The sequence below is a fragment of the Xiphophorus couchianus genome, chromosome 18 (assembly GCF_001444195.1).
Source record: "Xiphophorus couchianus chromosome 18, X_couchianus-1.0, whole genome shotgun sequence".
In the NCBI taxonomy this organism is placed as follows: domain Eukaryota; kingdom Metazoa; phylum Chordata; class Actinopteri; order Cyprinodontiformes; family Poeciliidae; genus Xiphophorus; species Xiphophorus couchianus.
The window spans coordinates 17,732,981-17,754,584 of NC_040245.1; the positions used below are offsets into that span (position 1 = coordinate 17,732,981).

General features: G+C 34.8%; 1 protein-coding gene across 2 annotated transcripts; it reads right to left on the reverse strand.

Annotated features, from left to right (window-relative positions):
• Positions 1-1,442: 1,442 nt before the first annotated feature.
• On the reverse strand, positions 1,443-12,449 carry LOC114133625 (uncharacterized). Of its 2 annotated transcripts, none has more exons than XM_027999674.1 (8): positions 12,361-12,449; positions 8,954-8,979; positions 7,450-7,517; positions 6,022-6,339; positions 5,250-5,537; positions 3,085-3,210; positions 2,928-2,952; positions 1,443-2,713 (listed from the first exon to the last, which is right to left on the reverse strand). In XM_027999674.1, exons 1-8 carry the CDS (start codon positions 12,361-12,363, stop codon positions 2,665-2,667), a joined length of 903 nt encoding a protein of 300 aa, XP_027855475.1. In that variant the 5' UTR covers positions 12,364-12,449; the 3' UTR covers positions 1,443-2,664. The 2 variants fall into 2 exon arrangements, with proteins under 2 accessions (XP_027855475.1, XP_027855474.1); XM_027999673.1 differs by having other exon boundaries at positions 3,073-3,210.
• Between the last annotated feature and the right edge of the window lie 9,155 nt (positions 12,450-21,604).

Genomic DNA, 21,604 nt, shown 5'->3' on the forward strand with positions numbered 1-21,604 from the left:
ATGGACTGACAGCCTGTCACAATGGCTAATGAGAGAAATTCAAACACATAACTGAGTTCCAAAGGAGCAACATGTGCAAGAACATATTATGCAAATAGGACGATGAGAAAGGAAAAGAGGTTATTGATATGATGACTATCCTTAACTTCTTGTTTCTGCTTCTCCAGTCTCTTCTCTGTACGCATATGCTTTTCTTTCTGTCCTACCATAACTCTATGACATTATTACCAGACATTATGAACTATGCACAACTCTTGGTGTAGTGATGATAAACTTTGAGTTTGTAGTTTCAACCCACTAAAGATTACTGTCAGTTTTGTCCCCAATGCTAAGGGGACAAAACTGCAAAGGTATTTTATACACTACCTTTGTAAAATATTTCCACAGTTCACTCCAACCTTCTGCTAAAGAATTGTTCAATCGGTTTTCTGTAGCTCTTTTGCTACATCTAGTGGCTATTGTATGTCATTGCAGCTTATGAGGGCTCGCCCTTCTAAGTCAGATAGCACCAAATAAAGTTCTCTTTATTTATGCATTTAATGTGCATGAGTGAAGATTAACCCCGCTTGTGTTTCCTGTCTGCTTTTTTGACAACGTCTGACTGCATTTCTGTTCTGAAATAATCAAGTTTCCTCAAGTCGTCTGTAGCCTATTTTTTTAGACAATACTAAAAAAAATTTGCAGAGCTGCAATTTCTTTTTAGCATTGTCATAGGAATTTAGCATTGTCCTGCCTTTAGCTCCATCTATCTCTGTTTCATTTCCCTTTCCCTGACAGAAAAAAGCATTACACAATGTTTCAGAGTAGGCATTAAGGGACATTTTCAATGTTTGGTTTCACTTGTCATAGCATTTTACATCCAGACCATGAGCTTAACTTTGGTGTCATCTGCACCTTCTTCTGCATGTTTTCTATGGAAAAAGGCACAATTGTATGCAGGATTTTTTTTGTGTGCGTGTGTGTATGTCTGTGATCTTTCAAAAATGGCTTCTCTTTAGTCAATCGTCCATAAGGGGAAGATTAGTAGATCATGTGCCGTATAAGTTTACCACTTTCAATAAGTTGGCCACTTTTTCGTCCTTAACAATTTTGAGGTTAATAATTGCTTGTTCTGTTTACATATCCAGCTGAGGAGTAAATCCCTGCAGCTCTTCCAAGGTCAGCATGGACCATTTGCCTGCTTCTCTGACTGTTACTCTCCTTGTCCAGCCAGTCAGATTGGGCAGACAATAATGTCATGGCAAGTTTGTGGCCATGGCATTATTTTTGCATTTTACTTTTTTTACATTTTCATATGATAGACTGAGCAGTGGACAATTAAATTTGGAAATTGTTTAATGACCCGACCCTACTTTAAAACTGCTCTGCAGCTTTTTCCCAAGCCTATCTGCTGCGTTCCGTGTTCGTGATGATGTTGGTTCTCTGAAAAGCTGACTATATAATACTTGCACTCTGCACATTTTTATTTGCTTTTTAACGATGTAATGTGTTCATTATGCTTCAGTTATGCACTAAAGTGTCTAATTTGGTTACATAAAATCTCACTGAATTTTTTTTTTTTGTGGCACCACAGTAACCTCTTTAGTGTCAGAACAGTGTGCACAACCTTTCTCTCAAAATTCAAAATGATTTAAATACAGACATATGCAGACGAGGTACATTTGTTTCCCCAGCATCATTCAAATTTAAATACATAGTTTATTTGTTTTCTTACAATGTCAATATAAAAAAATCTCATCACGTAGAAAAAAACAACAAAAAAACAGAAGTGTCCCTGAAGAGAACTGTGATGCACATTTTAGGGAAATGAAAGCAGCTTTTTGAAGCTGTCTGGTAATTCAGAGCACAGGGGGAAACCAGACAGCTCCTCTCCCTAAACTGTGTAAACAGAGTAAACATTATATTGTATATCATAAAAAAGAGAGACACAATAACTTAAAACATCTCATGATAGTCCAACATATATGGTTACTTTCTTTTACATGAAAACGGGAAGCCAAGAAAATCTTAAAGTTTATTTAAAAAGAAAAAAGTTCTTATTCTATAAATATTGCACTTTACTGGAACTGGCACCATAACGTCACAGTGCACATAACTGTGCAAACAAAATACTGACATCAAGCCGTGAACAGTTCCTCCAGGCTACTAGTTTTGCTGGTACAAGCACACCCTTTTTATAAATAAAAACATTTTTTTTTCTTTTTGTAGAATGATTTATAATAGTACAAAATGACTCACTTAAGAGTCTTGAGACATCAGTACATTCAAAACCAGATCTGCAAATGTGAATGTAGAGCAGTCATTCCAGCAAAACTCAGTGCAACAAAAGAGTCTTCATGAGGTTTAGTTTTACTTCTCGTCTTTGGTAGAGGTTTCCATTCGACGATCTTTTGCACTGTGTGCTGAGAACACAATGAACCACGCCCCATCGGAAATGTCATTTCTTTGGAAAGTTAACCACTTTTGTTTGATGACGCACAATTTCACCAGTTAAATGTAAATACTTCCTTCTGCTCTGAGAGCATACCGTCACTCCCTGGTGAGTGAAAGGCTCAGTGGGCATTCATGCACCGTCTTTAAGTCACATGTGCATTTGACTGATAAATAGCTTAGGTCCCATATTCCAGGACATTTGAGCTGCAGTTCAAATGTTCTTGTAGATATTCATGATCCCATTGGCTCTTCTCTTATATTATTTAGAACTATGACCTCCCTGGATGATAGAAAATACAACAGAAAGAAAAGGAAGGAAACAAACAAACAAACATTAGTAAACATTGTCAGTGATTCCCATCCTGTGCTAGTAGACAGGTCATGTTGCAAATAATGTCATAAGCTTTTTGTCATCAGTATGTCTACTTTGGTACAATTGTTTTATATGACCAAATAATTGTATTATGGGTGTATTCAAATAAACCAATACTCACTCTACAACGTGTTGTTCTACTGGCCCTAGGAAAAAAAAAACAAAACAGTAGAACAGACAATGAGTTTCCTTTTTGGATATTATAGTGGATCAAAGAGGAGTATGTGCAAATATGTGTTAAACTTTCAAGATTTCATGAGAAATACCTTTGTCAGTACCTGTTGTTCTGTTCTTCAACCAGCAAAACAAAAACAGGCCAAACGCCAAAAGCGAACAAATAACAGTTGCAACTATCACAGCACAACTGAATTTGTAAGATGGGTCGGGAGGGACCTTAGAAGAACCTTCAGAAAAAAAAAAATAATAACATTAGAGTCTGAAATGTGTTTTGAAAAGTCATTTTATGTGCAAGTCTGGAACTTTTATTCCAGACTTGCATTGGCCAAAAAAAATATTATTATTATCTTTTTTGGCCAATTAGTCAGCTTCCACAAAAAGAGAAAAACATTCCAAGTGTGGAGTTTTTATGTAAAATATGTTCTGCTTCAAAACCCAAGTGTAGGGAGTTATTACAAAATAATGGGGACACACATTTTAATCTCAGCTGAGGAAGTCAGTGCTCAAAAGCTTAGGAAATAAAGGATGAGTAAATTGTTGGGGTTCACTGTGGTGTATTTCTACAGCTACTGGTCTGATACACTTTTATATTCACTAATGGTTTTGTCAACACTGAACAGCAGGTTCAATTCTCTGAAAAACCCAACTGAAACTGTCCATACTGAACTAAAACAAGATCTAATCATGACCCACACTAGGCTTGTATAAAGAAGATCCTTTAAGAAGATCCTTTAGGGGAAACCGTGTAGCTAATCATTTATATCTATTTTTAAAGATGGAGGCATATGTTCCCCCAGGTTTGTGATCTGAGAGATCAAAAAACAAATCAGCAGTTTAAACTCAACCAAACTTTAATAAAATGCAAAAGATATCTTTCGGAGATCAGACAGAAAATTCTGATTATTCGCAATTATATAGATTTAAGCCACACGTTAAGCCGCAAACAAACAGTTTTTCTGGAATATTACTGCACCGCCTGCTTGCATAACTAATGATTTTAGATACATTTAACAGTTTCGGTTTTATGACTCATACTTCCTAATTATGAGTTATTTCAGAGATTTTGTAGCAGAACTTGAAACCGCATTATATCTGATTCAGTCGAGCTGACCACCGCAGGAATGTGTGCACATAGTCCAGAAAAACAGTAGAGCCTTGACATTGTGTCATTATAACAGATCATACTCAGTTAATCAATATAAGCTTCAATATCTGCTGACCAACATATTGCAATAAAATAATAAGTGTAATCTGAAACTTAAGTATATTAATGCATTTATTGTAATTATTCAGCATGTTAGACACATATTTTAGCTCTTTTAAGTTCCTTCCAAAATTTCGTACACTTCAATTGTTTCACACTTTGTCATGAGACACTCAAATAAGTAAAATTATTTCTTTGCGATTTTATGATTGAGCAACAAAAAGCAATGTATAATCTTGAAGCTCAAATCGAAAGAAAGCATCACTTAGACAAATAAACACAATAATATCCTGAGTAAGTAGAGTAACCATTTGCATTCATTACCCTCAAGTCAACACTTTGTATCATCCCCTTTCACTGCATTTACAGCTGTAAGGCTTTTTTTTAGGTCTGTCTCTAACAACTTATCTTGAGTCTTATTTCTACAAAACAGCTAAAACTCAGTCAGATTGTTTAAAGGTTGTCTGTTGCATCTATCAAGAAATTGATGATTGGATTTTTGACTGAATTTACGTCATATTTTTGGCTAACCCATTCAATCATATGAGTATATTTAATCTAAACAATTCCATTGTATCCACTTTAAGAGTTTTTGTCCTGTTTGAGGGTGAACCTCCATCCCATCATTTTATCCTATGGGATGTCCTGAGTTAGGCTCATTCTCATAGTGGCTGACTATTGTTTTTCCTACTCTTACGTAAACAGTTTTGTCTTGGTAGGGTTGCATTTGTGCCATACATTTAGTGGGGAAATATGCCTGGTTTTAGTTTTTGTCTTGAAAGCAGAAACATTCTGTGTTGCATCTATTTAGAATTCTCCAACATAAATCTGTACGAAGGTTGTTTGACTGCTGAGACAGTCAAACTACCTGCTCTCAGTCCAAAAGAAGACACTTTTCCAGTAAGATTGTGCAAAAACCTCCCACACATATCCCATAAAAAGTAAATAAATGTACAGAGGAATTTTCATTGGTTACTCACTTCCTAAAACTTGCCAAGTGACTAAAAGTGGAAGACAGTGTAGAGAAAATATCTCACTATCTTGTTTCAATTGAGGACTTACACACTGAGACGGTCTCTGAGGTGAACCGGTCCACGGAGCAGGATACCTTCACTTCATCAACAGAGCAGTTGAAATTTGCAGTGCTGGAGATGCTAACCAACTCTTCTCTGGGAGGACTTTCATCGTTAGAGAGAATCTTCAACATTTCCCTGTTGATATTTCCAGTAACGTTCCACTTCATCTGTTTTCCTGGTAACCCATTGTGTGAGTGACATGTCACATTACATTCGGATGGGATGCCACTTTCTTCTTTACATTTGACTGTGATTTCTGGCTTACTGAAGAAAGCTGCAAGAATGGCAGATGATAAAACGTGAGGTTGACAAACAAATTAAACTACAGCTTTCGATTTATTATAATCATAAATATACATTAATTATGAGGATGAAATGTCACAAAATCAAAAACTGGAAACACTGGTTCATGTTTTTATGTGAAACATTTCATAGAGTTTGCATTCAAAGAAAAAAATTAAAAGAAGAGAAAATGAAAGGAAAAGAAAGTCCTCTTTACAACAGACAATCCTCATTTCTCACTTAAAACACATTCCCTACTCCTCAAAACATCCCTATACCTTTCTAAAGAATAGACAGTAAAATAAAGGCTCAACCATTGTTCTAGGGGTCTGTAGATAACAGTTCACCTATCCTGACAGCTCACCTCCAGCGTTTGGTTTGATATTTCCAGGTTTATCCCCCACCATCAAGAATGAAACATACTTACATAAAATAAGCAACAGTGAGACAGACATTAATGTTAAAAACTTGCCTACCTGTGACATTAAGATACATATGGATCTTGACGGGATCTCCACTTGCAGCATCTTTATGCATATAATAACAATAGTAGTCCCCACTGTCAGATAGGTTTAGTCCACTGATGTGCATCATTGTGTAGTTTTGATCCATTTCTGTGTTTGGAAGTGGTGTTGGAAGAGGCTTTGAACTATGATATCCATTACAGAAAATGGGGTCTCCAGCAACAACTTTTTGGAAGTACAGAAACTGCAGTGGCGATTTTTGTGCTACAGGACAGTAGAAGGTGACATTTCCTCCAACCACCCCATGATACACAATTGCAGGAGAATGTCCTGAAAAATGAAACAAACAAAAAAGAAAATTATAAAAAAGAAATGTCATAAAACGTCTGCATATAAAAAATTATCAAAAAATGTTGAACAATAAAAAGCATTCTCTTGTGAGTAAGCCCTTCTTCATTAAGGTTTTGTGTGGGTGTGGGACATTTTGTTAAAAGTTTTGATGATTAATTGGATTAATCTCAGTTGCTCTTAAGTTTTTTGGGGTTTTTTTCTTTTTGGAAAATTCCTGCCCAGGCAGTGTCCCAAAAAAGTGTTTTAGAAGCTAAAGCTTCCTGAATGGGAAATTGATAGTGTTATGAGCTAACTTTGTGTCATTAGCTGTCATATATATATGTGTGTTCCTTTATTTAACCAGGTAAACCTCGTTGAGATCTAGATCTCATTTTCAAGAGGGACCTGGGCAAAAAAAATTGCAATACATAGCAACCTGGTTACAAGAGGTCTATACTTTGCTTTTGAAAAAAACTACGCTTGAATGAAAGTGCAAGAGCCATTTTGGATAAAAAACATAATGCTTTTTTCTCTTTAAGACAGTTAAAACATGCTCACCACAGTGTGTTTGCAAAACCAGTTTAGTATTGAGACTTCAGTTTAAAAAAGAAACATTGAAGTCTAGCACTCTAAACTTCGGCTTCTTCTTGACTAAATTATAGTGAACAAAAATGCAAATAGTTACCTACTGCAGGTAGGATATTTACTCATTAACTCCATAGGACCTCACTTCTGCACCATGTCTTTACTTTCTGTTTTAATATTTTCCCTTTTTACAAATCTACATGCTCCAACTTGCCTGTCACTATTTCGCTGGCACACCTGAATTTCCCTACTGATGAAAAATAAAGGTTGCTTTTATGTTACCTTATGAAATTCTTTAACCGAAGCACCATGACTGTGTCTAATTAGTTTTCCATTTCCATTTTTATTTTGGAAAAAACTATTCAACATATGTCTTTAAAATGATAACCCCTTTTCAACAATTTTGGACAGCTCTTTATTTATTGATTAACATGTAATCTAGTCATTTTAAACTAACAAGCCACATTTATTTAGATGTCCTGAATAAAAAATTTAGATATTCTTGAGATTAATTAGAATACTCACCAACATCAGCTGATCTGAGTCCGATTATATTTACAGCTAGATGAAGCAGAAGAAGCAGCCCTGGTTCTCTAGGTATATACAGAAAATAGATATATGTATTAAAACATTGTAAACATCAAAAGGTAACAAAAAGAATCACAGCCATATTACACATAAAAATCCTCCCCGTTTTGCAAACGCACATTCATACAAATAGAAGCAGTGAGTCATATTCTTAGAGGTTTCAGATTGTTTCACTAAAGGTAAAAATGCTAAGTCACAGTCGGTGAGGCATGAGACAAAAACATCAGAATAGTAATGCATGAATATTTAAAATCACTGTATTCTCACCCTTGGGACATTTGGGGATTTTTTGTTGCATGTAATATTATGACTCAGTATCACAAATTAATTTTATAAGGTTTCCCATAAAAATAATTTTCAATGGCCTGTGTTTGAACAATCTATCAGTATTTCTATTAAAGTTGAAAAGGCATTGAGAGATGTATAACCTTTTTCCATGATGACATGCCTGTTGTGTTATATCTTGGTAATAAAAAAGCTTTTTATTGGGCAGTAGTTCGAGTTTAACCAGCTGATTTAACTTACACAACAGGTTTTTCTTGGCTTTTCACAACTTCTAACAAAGCTTTTCTTTGTGTGTTCAGTTCTTATTCTGATTATTATTCTCATTCATTAACAACAATTCATTTTTGGACTTATTTGTATTGATGTCTATTTATGTGTTTATTAATTGGGTTATTATTACTAGCAAATGGTGTGGATTTAATTTTAACAGGCCAGTTGGAAATGTATTCTCATACAAAAACTTTTTAAAATACTTTTTCCAATAATAAAATGGAACAACATTTATTCACATTACAGCCTCCCTGCCAAAACACTAATCTATACCTGCACATATTCTCTATTTGATTCAAGTCAGGACTCTGGTTGACCCACTTCAACATGTTCATAATGCTTCAAACCTGAAGATATGTGGTAAATTAAAAAATATACTTTAAATCTGAATACACCCAGGGTATAAATAATTTTGTGCTTGGTTAAAAAGTTAGATGAAATCAGCACACTAGTGCTTGAAACACCTTAACAACAGATAGTAGTCCACCAATTAGATGACAAATGTACTGTATTATTAGATTCCAAGCAAACTAAAATTACTACAAAAATATTGTGCTAATCAAAAAAAAATATTACTGAACTTAATAATTCTAATGTTTTATCACCTCAGCACATCTACAAGACTTTACATATTTTCACATGAACTGACGTCATAGGAAAATTTTATTTAAATATTTGTAATGGTTTTCTGATCAGAGTTTACGTTTGCTGTAAATCAGCACTGTGTTTATGCTTTCATTTTCCAGGAACTCTCACTTCTGCGATGACAAATAGCCATCAAAAGTGTTACACCAGATGTCATATTATTTATGATCACTGAGCAATTATCTGTGGCCGAAATTACGTAATCACAGTGACATTTTGGTGGAATGTGAGGATGACTTACAGAAGAGTTTGCCAAATCCTTGATGCCTGTTGAAACAAAAACACAAGTTAACACCGCAGGACGATGGATTATCTACTGGTTACAAGCACTGAAACAGGACAAGCTAAATCTAGTTAGAAATAAACAGGTTGTGTTTATCTATGAGCTTTTACAAATTACAATTACTTGAAATAATAGAAGAGTAAATGTTGGGATTTTTTTAGGTACATCTATACAGTGTTTAATTAGATTAGATAGTAACACAAATGTATATAAAAAAACAATTTATCTGAAATGTATGACTTATCCCTGATGATTCTTATGTGGGGAATTCTGGGATTTTTTTTTTTTTTTGTCTTAGCTGAGCACAGGCCAGCATGTCTTCTGCAAACAAACACCCAAAGGGAAGTCCCTGGAGTACAGACAGACTTTGTATGAAAGTGCAAAGGCAGTATTACTGGAAATACTTAAATTGTGGACAAGGTACTGTACCTTCAATGACTATTTAATATTTTCATACCAAATTGTCTATTTTTGCATCTTGCTTCTCTGAAGGAGAAACAGTCGTTTGATTAAGCCTGTGGTTACTTAATAAACTTTCAGTAGAGCTAGAATGTTAAACCGTTGAAGAGAAATAAATTTTTTTCTCCACCATTTTCCTGTTAGACACTTTAACTCAGGAAATTCCCAAGCAGAAAGTTACCTCTTGGTTATTTAGGGTTTAGATTATGAAAACTTGAAGCAGGACAAATGAAGATAAAGTTGATATCAGTTGCTGCCTCTGACATGTATTGAGAACAAATCTTTGTCTAACCACTCTGCTCCAAATGCTTCAAAACAGCAACTACACCCAGTATAACAATGCAAGGACGAGCTCCTCGCCTTTTAGCAGAAACCAAGATAAGAGGGAATTCCCAGGTGCTAGACAATTACTGGGTGGACCGCACACAATAAGTTTAGTATTGGTATAATTGATACTAACTGGAATGTGATAGCAATATATATGAACAACAGGTGATATTATTTACCTAATTTTACCATGGTAGTTGTCTAATTTAATTCCAATACACTGTGTCTAGGTCAGCCTGGCTATCATGAACACTTTAGTTTCTTTCCAAATTGTATCAGTGAGCTGTTGCCTTTGTGCTCTCGGTTTCTGATTACACTCTTTATAAGGTTTGGTTAGTGATTCACACAACTAAAAAATCTTTTTACACGGGTTTTATGTCTAGAGAAAACAGTTTGTTTCAGAGGTTGGTTTCATTTTGTTGTGGTTAGCGAAAAATACCTGGTGCATTACTTGGCATTGCTTAGAGACGTTCTCAGTAAAACCATATGAGACTTGTGGCTTATGGCATGTAGTATATGCCATATCCGTAAAGAGGTGACAACTTAAAAAGGGAAAATGAAACACTGAAATACCTAAGATGTGATGGCCTTTGTAATAACACACCTGTTACATTTCTTTTACTTAAAGGAGGTCAAAGTATACATGTTTTAACATACAATACAAACTATTGGGAGACTTCTTTAACCTAAATGCTTACTGGATAAGAAGTTGGGAAATTTCAACCGAGCATTGTTTCAACAAATCTAAGCAGTTTATACGTTACAATAAAAAATGACTTGCAACATATTCCAGAGATTGTCATTTTGAATTACAAAACTTGATCAGACTTCTCTATTAAGGGGTGAAATAAGATGTAGGTTATGGTCAGATTTATGCTACAACATAAGCCTAATCATATTACTCTGATGTTGAGAGCTGTAATTGCGATTGGAATATTTTTTTTGTATGTGTTGCTTTCCTGGTCAGTGGAACTTTGTGTCACATGCATGTTGGGAGGATACTGAATGAGTGATGGAGGAGATGAGAGAGTTCCTCTCATACAGCGGGTACAGCGGAGTTGGTAATGAACCAATTATTTTGCTATTTTCAGAATTATTATGCTTAATTACGATAGAAAACTTTTTTTTTTTCAACCGGACAGTGGCCAGTTCATTTCTTTGTATTGGAAAACTAACTGGGTATGCTGAGTAATCTAACTCTGTAGAGTTAAACTTATTATTAAACTCACATAACTATAGTTAGCGAAACAACAAACCTATTAAGCATCCAAATGAATAAAATGGATGGAATAACTCTGAGTCCAACACTAACTGCTTGGTCTCAATGTGTTTTCACTGTTATGGCATTTTGTCTTATTTAATGTTGTAATTTTACCTAATGTTGTTTGAGGAATGTGCATCAAACATTAACTTGCTCTGAAATTCCTTAGTATCATTTTTCAATTTCCAGTGTGCTATTTTAGCTTTTGTGGAATGTGAACGTCAGTAAAGCAAAGAAAGGGACTTGATCAGTTCATATCTGACATCCAGTTTCATAAAGCAGTTTTTGTTATTACCAATAATCTGAAAATATGCAGGTTGAAAATTTTAGAATTGTACAGGGGTCATAACTAACATGCTCTAGTCTAACTCCTTATTCTCTATTAAAGAAAACTTTCTCCTCATGTAAGAGATTACTTATATAAATGTTTAATCAGAGGATAAAGATTAGAATTTAAAAGAGTGAACAAACTAACATAAAGTATGAAACTAACATAAATTTTAAGAATGAAGCAATATGATTATACAGTACATCATCTATCATGGTTTTAAAGTTGCGACATCTGATAGTAGTGATCCCTAAAAAAGATTAGGGCTAATTAATCTATTATGTAAGAGAATTTGTTTATGACTTCTGGTTTTTCTCATTACAAAGTGATGACATCACAATGAAACTGTCTGGGAATTTCCACATGGTGCAGTTCATCTTGTTCAACTGCTTCAGCAAAACAGGCTTTCGGGATTGATCCTGAAACTGAATCAATCCCACTCAACTAATTCAGTTTAGTCAACAAAGGTTTTATGTACTTTTAAGAGGCAGTCAAGCATTTCTAGATAAATGTAAACAGAGCAGCAACAAGTTTAATTTAGTGACTCTGGTGGTTATAAAGAACAGAATCTACAGGAATAGATCATTAGTTTGTTCTCTCATGTTGAGCAAATAAAGCTTAATTCATCAGCAACACACACAGATACGCACACCGGAAGAGATAAGACACCGTTTTCTTCCATCTTCATTTTAAAGCAAATCATTCTAGTACAGAAAATCTGTCGACCATAAAAACTGCACTTTATATAAGGAAGTAGGCGATTGAATCACAGGCACAAAATGCATTTCTAACAGACTTGATATAAACAGCACTGCTGAAAGCAACTGCGGCCAGTCTGGCATGACGTATTTGTTTACAAAGAACTTCATGTTACTGACTTCCTATCTTACACCGCAGGAAGTAATAGTCCTTATCACTAAACAACACACTTTGTGAGATTCAAAATGAATAAAAGTTGCTCTCATTTCAGAGGACAGGAGATAGACTTACCATGATTCTGTCTTGTCTTGTTCGCTGCGCGCGTACTGTCTGCGAAGACTAACGCTTCCCCTCCGTTTTATGCTGAGGGTGGAGTCATAACCTGAGTTTGTTTCCTTTTTGTTGCTGTAGTAACACCGGCACGTGCATGTTGGAAAGGCACGCTTTTGGAAAGGTTCAGAGAGAGCGCTGATTTAGTTAGAAATGTGACAATTAACCAGTTTCTCTAGATGAAATTAGTTATATTTCCAAAAAATGTGGTTATTAGAATAAAGTATATCTCAATATCTGTATCTGCTTCAATTGCTACAGAGTTCACTGAAGTGGGAAAGGTAGTTAAAATAACCCTTTATCAGACTGCGCAGACTGAAAAAGCAAAACATGATTATTGCATTGTTTTATGAATAAAGACATGAAAACTGTGGCATGCATTTATATTTACTCTAATAACCTTAAATAAAATTCATTGCATTTTTTTTTTTCAAATGTCACCTTGCTCCAACAGTTATTTCACCTTTATGTAATTTAAGTTTAGCTGTTCTGTGAAGCCTAGAGGTTTGTTAGAGAGCATTAAGAAACAGCAGCGGTATCTGAACGCAGAAAGAGTACAGTTCTAATGGAGACCCACCATCTAAACTGAGAAACCAGCAAAGAAGAAAGACAATATATCAGAAAAGCAGGCGGGAGGTTCATTATAATGCTGGATGAGCTATAAATATCCAGAGCTCAGGTGGGATAGTCTGTTGACTTTAAAACTATTTAAGTTAAATATAGTGCAGCACAGTGTTACATAAGATGGTCTGAACCAATAAAACGGAGGTGATGATTCACCATTCAACAAGACAGTAATATTTAACAATCAGCCTGAGCTACTATGACAGGATTTAAATTAAAAACAAAAATTTCATGCATCAGAACAGATCAGTCAAAGTTCAGGCCTAAATCAAATTGAGAATCTGAAACTAGAATAAAAAAATAATTAGTATTTTTCAGATGTTACCAATGAAATCTGTTTGAGCTTAATCTATTTTGCACAGAAATGTGGTCAAAACATTGTTTTTATTTTTAAAATTACATAAATAGTTACAACTGGGATTCTGCAAAGTTCTGATTCCAGAGAGTAGAATACAAATGCTTGCTTTTATTACACTTAATTTGCTTTAAAAAAAAAAAAAACAACTTCCCATGTATTATTTCCCTCTTGCTTCATAATTCTTCCTGATAATCCTAACACGCAATGCAATAAGGTTTGTGATGGTACCACAAAAAACTTGAAAACGTTCAAGAAGATTTACAAGGCAATTACATCTCAACCCTTGTCAGTGTATTTATTATAAGACTAGATATATAACTTTCACTTGCTTTATGCTTCCAGAAAGTGAAGGGGATTCTTCCAGTTGATGGTAAATCCTTAAACATTAGGGATGTGTGATTGTGTGTGTGCATGTGTGTGTGGGGGTGTGCGGGTGTGTGTGCGTGAAACAGTGTGTAATTGTGTGATGGATTCCCTGAACTTTTGCCTTTACCGCCAGACTGGTCTGCCTTTGACATTTACCTCAGTGGTTGAACAGAAATGCTAGATCCTCCATAGCTGCCTTATCTGTCATGAACCACAGAGTTTCACATTCACGTCATGTTCTTTGCTTATTTCTGTCATTTAAGAACTTAATTCTGTCTTTTATACAGCTTAAGGTTCCTCCACCACATTTTGTTAAGGGGTACTTATGTTTAAGTTTGGTCCCCCATATTTAGCTCTGTAGGAATCTTATTGACCCATCTTAGAGTTTTCTTTACTACTCCAAATTTCCTGTTGGACTAAGGAGGCAAAGGCTTGTTAGCAGAAGGGGATTGCCTTGGGATGAGTAGTCACTCTCCTACGGGAGAGTTCCTGCTGACAGACTTCCCACAAGAAGTCACATGAGCTTTTCAGCACTACTTTGTTTTCCGGAAGCATCAGAATGAAGAAATAAGGAATTCCAGGGATTTTCCATGAATGAAAACTCACTCCAGCACTCCCTGTTGGAGAGTAACAGTATTCCTGATACGTCCAACAGCCTGATAATGTAAAAACATCGGAATCCCATTTTCTTCTGCTATTTTGAAGCCTTTTCTCTTTTAGATTATGCAATTTGTCATAAATGAATAAGGAATTTCGCTTCACCGACATATATGCAGGTTCAAAACAACAAGATGTTTTAGGGAACATCTTGTAGGGAATAGCAGATAAAGTCATTTTGCTGACTGCCTAGAGTCACACAATACTTCAAATGCAAGAATTAATCAATCTAATCTATCAGTTTCACCTGGGTCACTACAGTTGTCATAGAAGAGGAAGAATTCGTCCTAAACAAAATGCTGATGAATCTCAAGATGGTCATGCAAACCAGCACTCAATGTAATACAGAGAGGGATGTTATTATAATAATTAATAACGATTGTAATTATAATTATTATAATTCTGTGACATTTGAACTTTAAGTATTATATTAAATAAGGGGCAGTTTAAAACCTGGATGAAAGTTAATGGGAAACTGTTTGCAAATGAAACATACCTTGCACAACATTTCTAAGGAAGATTAAATCAATGTTACTAAAACATATTCTGGTCATCATGTTTCTTGCACATCGGCCCAGTAAATAGAAAGTAGAGAATTGCAGACAGTGTGTGGGTGGAAAGGTCTCAGATTACATTTACTGTACTTGTATAAGGAAATAGATTCTCACCATTAAGGTGGTTTTTTTTGTAGCTGTTTAATTATGCCCCAAACCACTATTTATTTTCTTTTTCTAAAATTAAGGCCAGGGTTTAGGTGGGGATTAAAGAAGCACTTGTTGGGAAGGAGAGGTGGAAGCTGCAAATTCCCTTTTCTAAAACTATAGACACAGTAAGTTCACTCTGCATGTAGGATTTTCCTACCTTTTATTTAAGAATAGCCTTAGAAGTGTCCTTTAACAATGTGTGTGTTTGTCCATTTCTCTTTTCAAAACACAAGGTGAGAAATACACCTTTGTGATTTTTTGTTTTCTCTCATTTTAAGAGGTTTTTACATATCCAGCATGTAAATTGGTAGAAGATGAGCTTCATGCCACAAAAGGTTTTTGACATCTTGAAAATGCTGTACATTGAAGTGCAATAGAGATTTATGTAATATTATAAAATCAAAGTTCAGATCTGAAAGGATCCATGAAAGATGTAGTTATTTAGATTTTGATGATGTAATCTTTTGAGAACTGAAACCGAGTTTAATTTCCGTGGAATTGTTTTGTGTACAGCTCAGCACATCCCCCTCCACATGAATTTAAAAATAAAACAAACATTTTATTGCACTGACATAATCTTCACTGGACAGATTAGACACATAACAGTCCAAAAACATTTAAGTAATTTACTCAGTGGGGGTTCTGGAGGGATTCAGAGATACATACGTATTTATTAAAAAGTGACTGGTGACACAAATAATGGAAGTATTAGAATAAACCAAATAAGTGTTGCCTTTTTAAAGTAGATAAAAGTGTCTAGGCACATTTAATAAGTAGTGTGACAGCTGTCCCTACTGTCACACAGACAGAATTGGTAATGGTTTTCTGTTCTCCCTTAGTATTACTTTACATATTGATTAGTGAGTAGTTTAGATTTTTATCTTTAAATTTGTTTTCCTTAGTCTGACTCTTTAGTTAACTATTTGTTGTGCACCCATTTAGTTAACTTTATGTGTCAGTTCTTTGTATATTTTGTTAAATGCAACAAATTAATTTCTTTCTTTTGACTTACCAGTTTCCTCTGGACCTGTTGCTGAAAATCAGAGATGAGCTCCAGCTGATTGATGTCCATACATGGCTGTCAAACTTCCTCAGTGGGCCGTTCCATTTGTTCACCAGGGGAAGGGGGAATTTGGTCTTTAGTTTAATTTTACCATTTGTTTAATGTTTCTTCTTTTGGAAAGTTAGTTAAATTCTGATATTTATTTCATTTACAGATTTAGTAATATTCTGACCAGTATTTGTTAGGTTTTTGTGTGTTTAATTACCCCCTAGTGTGTGTTAATGGTCTGATCAGCCACTATTTAAGTTCCCCTCATGTCTTGTTTGTTAGGTCAGTTTGTGCTTGAGTTTGTTGTGTTACGACCTGAGTTGTACTTTGTTATGTTGACCTCAGTTTGGGCCCAATTTATCATTTTTGGATATTTTTTTTGTAATAAATTAGGATTATATTTTGAACTTTCTTCAATGTCTCTCTGGCTGGTTTATGCAAAACCTTCACAAGTAGTCCATGTAATTTATTTTTCCATTGTTATAAAGATGGATGAAATGAATTTCAACAACCTTATCTATTTCTTTGTTAAGATTAAACCGTGTTCTGTCCAGGCAGACAGAATGGTGAGTCTATACCAAACCTTACAGCAGGGTTCACAACTATGTATTTTCTGAGGTGCATGTAGACACATCATAGCTGCTATGCCAGGGGAAGAAACCAACAGTGCAGGGGAAACCAGCGAGACACCAGCAATAGAGGCAAACTGAAAATAATTTTTTTCTTGCTATTTTGCATGTTGAGGAAGATGGCATTGGATAGATGACTAACTAGGGATAAGCTTACAAGATGACTTATTGGTTGATGGATGGATGGATGGATGGATGGATAATAAACAGATAAAACATTAAATTAAAGCAGTAACACACAATGCATAGTCTCAGCAGCAGTTCAGTATTTTTCCAGCTTAGAACAGAAATCTTGGTTGGATTAGTTGGATTTTTTGTCTGATGGCATCAGTTTAAAAAACTTAATGGAGCAGCTTAAGAAGTCTTACAGTCTTTATCAGAACAAATCTTGTACACTATAAAAAATATTTTCTCTTAACCCTCTACAGGGCCTCTTCACATGCAGCTATGCATTACATCAACACATTCTACCATATGGTTGCTGATAGGGAGTGAGGTTTGTTGCAGTTTTCTTAAAAAGAGAAGTGTCTGCTGGGACTACTCTCTGCAGTCCTGAGAGTTGGCTGTACATAAAAATTTCAGAGTATTACTCAGATCACTCTGTCTGGTACCAACAATCAAATTACAGTCAAAGTCACTTACATCTCCTTTCTTCACCCTTATGATGCTTTGTTTGAACTTCATCAATCAATCAATCAGATTTTATTTGTATAGCACATTTCAGCAGCAAGACATTTCAAAGTGCTTTGAAGTTCATCAAGTTGTCTAGATGTGTAGATGTCTAAATATAATGATCTGCTGCCAAGTGATTAGCTGATTTACTATGCGTAGTACAAAGCAATTAATCATTGACATGATTGTTAATAAGTGTTTGTTCTCTGTTTTATATTTGATTACCAACAAGCTAAGACAAGGTATCATGTACTGTACACTAGGCAGTTCCTTAGTGTATAGTGAGCCATTTTATGTTCTGTTCTTAAAACATCAGTGAAGATCAGACTAAATGTTATCGGTCTGTTAAATAACCAGGTATAGATACCTGTGGGCCTTTGGAAGAGTCCAAATCATCTCAGATCTTCTATCATAATTAACAGAGGACATGTGGTGCTTTCGACATGAATCCCTCATTGTTTCATGCCAGATACACCTGGGGTGATTGTTGCCAAAATGCTTAGTTGATCAGCCTAGATTGCACAGTTCAAGTAAAAGTCCCTGTATGTGTAGAAAATTTGACATGTTCACATTTGTGGTGACAGGACAGAAACTAACTTTAGTGAGGTTGTGAGGGATGCGGGTCCCTATCTCCAGCAGTCAATGGGCAAGAGGCGGCAAACACCCTGGGCAGGTCGCCAGTCCATCACAGTTTATAAAGTATCATATGATATTAAAGCAATACAATAGAAGGAAGAATAATTTGAATTGGAAAAAAGCCTGAGTAAAAATTACAAATTATCATTTTAAAATGCTAGATCACTATTTTATTAGTTACTTGAAGACAGTTAACTTGTTCTTTTTCTCAGGTGTGAAAAATGCATTCTCCGCATTCCTAGAAAGGAAATACTGCCAACAAATCATTTACTTTTTTGCCAAGACTAAATGAGTTCAGTTATTCCTCCAACATACAGTTTGTCTCTATGCATAACAGTATGCAAATAAACTACAGTAGATTGATTGATTGATTGATTGATTGATTATTTGTAACTGCTTTAACATCATTTGAAGATGCATTTGTCAACTTCTCTTGTTGTTGACCAAACTATTATGGATTGTTTGATAAAATATTTTTACTTGCATTAACGTAAATGTATTATAGTACAAAAATGAATTGCCATTGTTTTGTTTTCTTACTGATAGGAAAAAGAAAGCAAATAACCAATGCTGAGCGACAAGATTCAGTTCTTCTACCTTTCTCCACATAATTTTCTGGTTATGAAAGTAATATTAAATTAACTACTTTTCTATTTGGTTAGACGAATGTTTGAATCCAACACAGCATCAAACAAATACATCCTCTATTCACCATTTCTAATTTGTTCTAGAATAGAATAGAAGGTGTAATGGCAGCATTAAGGCATGTAGGTTGATCAAGAAAATAAATATTTAAAAACAAACAAAATAAAAAAACCTTCAAACTAATACATTGTGTAGCAACGACAAGATTATCACATTAAAATACTGTGTAGTTATCAGAATGGAATTTAAAATGTGCTACATGTGTATATTTATGCACTGAATGACAACAGATGTGATGAATAAAAACTCTACAAATAACAGAGATATGCAATAACAGAAATGCAGGGATCAATAAAACAGTTATTGATTAGGAGTTATAGAGTCAAATGAATTATCAGTCTGTAGATGTTTTAATTGAGGAATCTTTTAACTATTTATGACGGTGTTAACTCTTTCCGTTTTGCTGTGAATATTCTGTAAACTCTGTATTCTGCTGTCAGTCTTGGCCAGCATTCTCTTGAAAAAGAGATTTTTAATCTCAATGAGATTTTCCTGGTGAAATAATGGTTAAGGATAATAAGAACAGCTCCTAGGAGGAAGGATCGCCTATGATGTTTCTTTGTGCACTTAGGATGCAGCAGTCTGTCACAGAAGGAGCTCTCCAGTCCATTAACTGCGTCATCCTACGTTCTCCTGCAGGAGTATTGGTCATATCAAATCTCACGTCTGATCTGTCACATGTAGGCTACCTCTTTCCCCTTTTCAATGAATTGTTTCATTTCCTCTGTGAGGCATATCTGCCCTGTTAGCACTTTCCAGTGAACCATGAATATGAGTGTCTTGTTGACAACTTTGTTTTTTAAAGGCCAGGGTATTCCGAATAACCACAACATCCTGCTTAGATGGATTGTGTTACAGTTGAATCTGAATTAATGAAAAACAGGCAGCTAAAGGCAATTATAATAATAAAAAAAGCAGTAGACTTTCCCCTTGGTTATCTGTAAAACACTATACCAAACATGACCTTTAGAGTTAAAGTAAAAGTTTATAAGTTGCCTATTAAAAATTGGATTGGTCGATCTTAATTCTGACATCTTAACTCAGATGTCAGAATGCAATTAACTCTCTCACAAACTACTGTAGTGTTACTTTAACTTTTGTCTCGACAGCAGCACAAATAGATTCCATTCTATTTGCAGTGCTGTCTGAATTGCCACAAGACATTCACAAGTATTGTGAAACTTAAAAAAAAAAATTTCTTATTATTATATTCTTATCAATATATAACCATGATAAGAGTTATTATGTCCATGACTCTTGATATCATGGATATCAAGGAGTTTTCATGGGTGACATAAAACATTTTTAAAGAAATAAACAGCAATGACCAATAAAACAAACATAAAATTTGGGGCTGAACAAATCTGGATTGGTTATAAAGATCTACAATAAACACATGTCACATTTGAAGGTCTGAGGAAACAGGCTTGTTCAATAAAGTCTTTTAACTGCAGCAGGGGATTTTACTCATATGTGTGAGTAAAATTACATGCATGAGTAAACAAGTACACTAAATACACTAGAAGCCTTTAGACCTGATTGTCATCAGGATTAACGAGTTCCAGCAAATTGCATTGGTGATAATGAGGAGGCACTGAAGACCGGCATTATTATAAACTGCTTTCAATTTCTGGAAAAGAATCTTATGATTAATATAAAAACCAATAAAAAGAGAACTAATATATGGTAAGTTGCTTACTCGATGTAGTAGTATAGAAAAAAATAGGTATAGCTAAAAGGACAACCTTATAAAGATGAGCCAAAAAGACACAACATCAGTTTATTGCCTGCAGGTATGTTTGGAGGTTGTTCAGCAGGTGAGAGCCATAAGAACAACATGAAGACGTTTTTCAAACATGTTTTTCAAAAGACTTTAGGGTTGTGTATGGCTTAAATAGTAAACACAAGTCTGCTAAATTCATATAAAAAATGTCAAATCAATAGAGCTAATGCAGACAATTCAAAATTAGAGAAATGTGAGCTGTTTTTCATCAAAAGGGGGTTAAGCCTCTTACAGCTCTTGGAAAGCCTGACTACATAATCCAATTATCATAAATGATTGATTTTATGGATGACAAATAATACATTTCAAAATATGTGCCTAATTATTCATGTCACATAAAAGGAATAAATAAATACTCGGTGTAGATAGCACATGGATTTATTACCCAAAGTTGAATAATTGCATACAGATTGCAATGGGCTATTCTGATGGAGCTCTGTGGTTAAGTTTGCGGTTTATATTAACGTCTGTCTTTGGTTGGTGTCTTCACTTGACCCCTTGTGACCTGATCTCACTTCCTCACTTTATGTGCAATTTAAGTCAGAGCCTGCGTCATAAAGCCAGCTTACTGGTGCAGGAAGTTCAGAGAAAACCTTTTAGCCATAAGTAAAAATGGCAGAGTGGATTTGCCCACTAAAATGAAACATCTAAAAAGAATGATCACATTCTGACACAGAAAATAACAGACTACTATGAAACATGCACATTACTCTCACTGCCAGACAGTCAAACAGTATCAGGAGTGTGAAACTGTCCTGTGTGTGATTTTTGTACTTTGAAATAGGATTAATTGTTTAATGGCTTTATTGGTCTAAAAAAGATGGAAAACTATGAACACATCTGCAGCACAGCCTGTAAAACACTTACAAATGTAAGGAGAGCTTAAATAAACTAATGTCAACCTTATTTATAAGGCACATAAGTGACAGAAATGCTGTACAATAACCTCCCAAAATATTTATATTTAAAATAAAAATGAAACATTTTTCTAAAAAGCATACAAAAACAAAAGGATAAAAT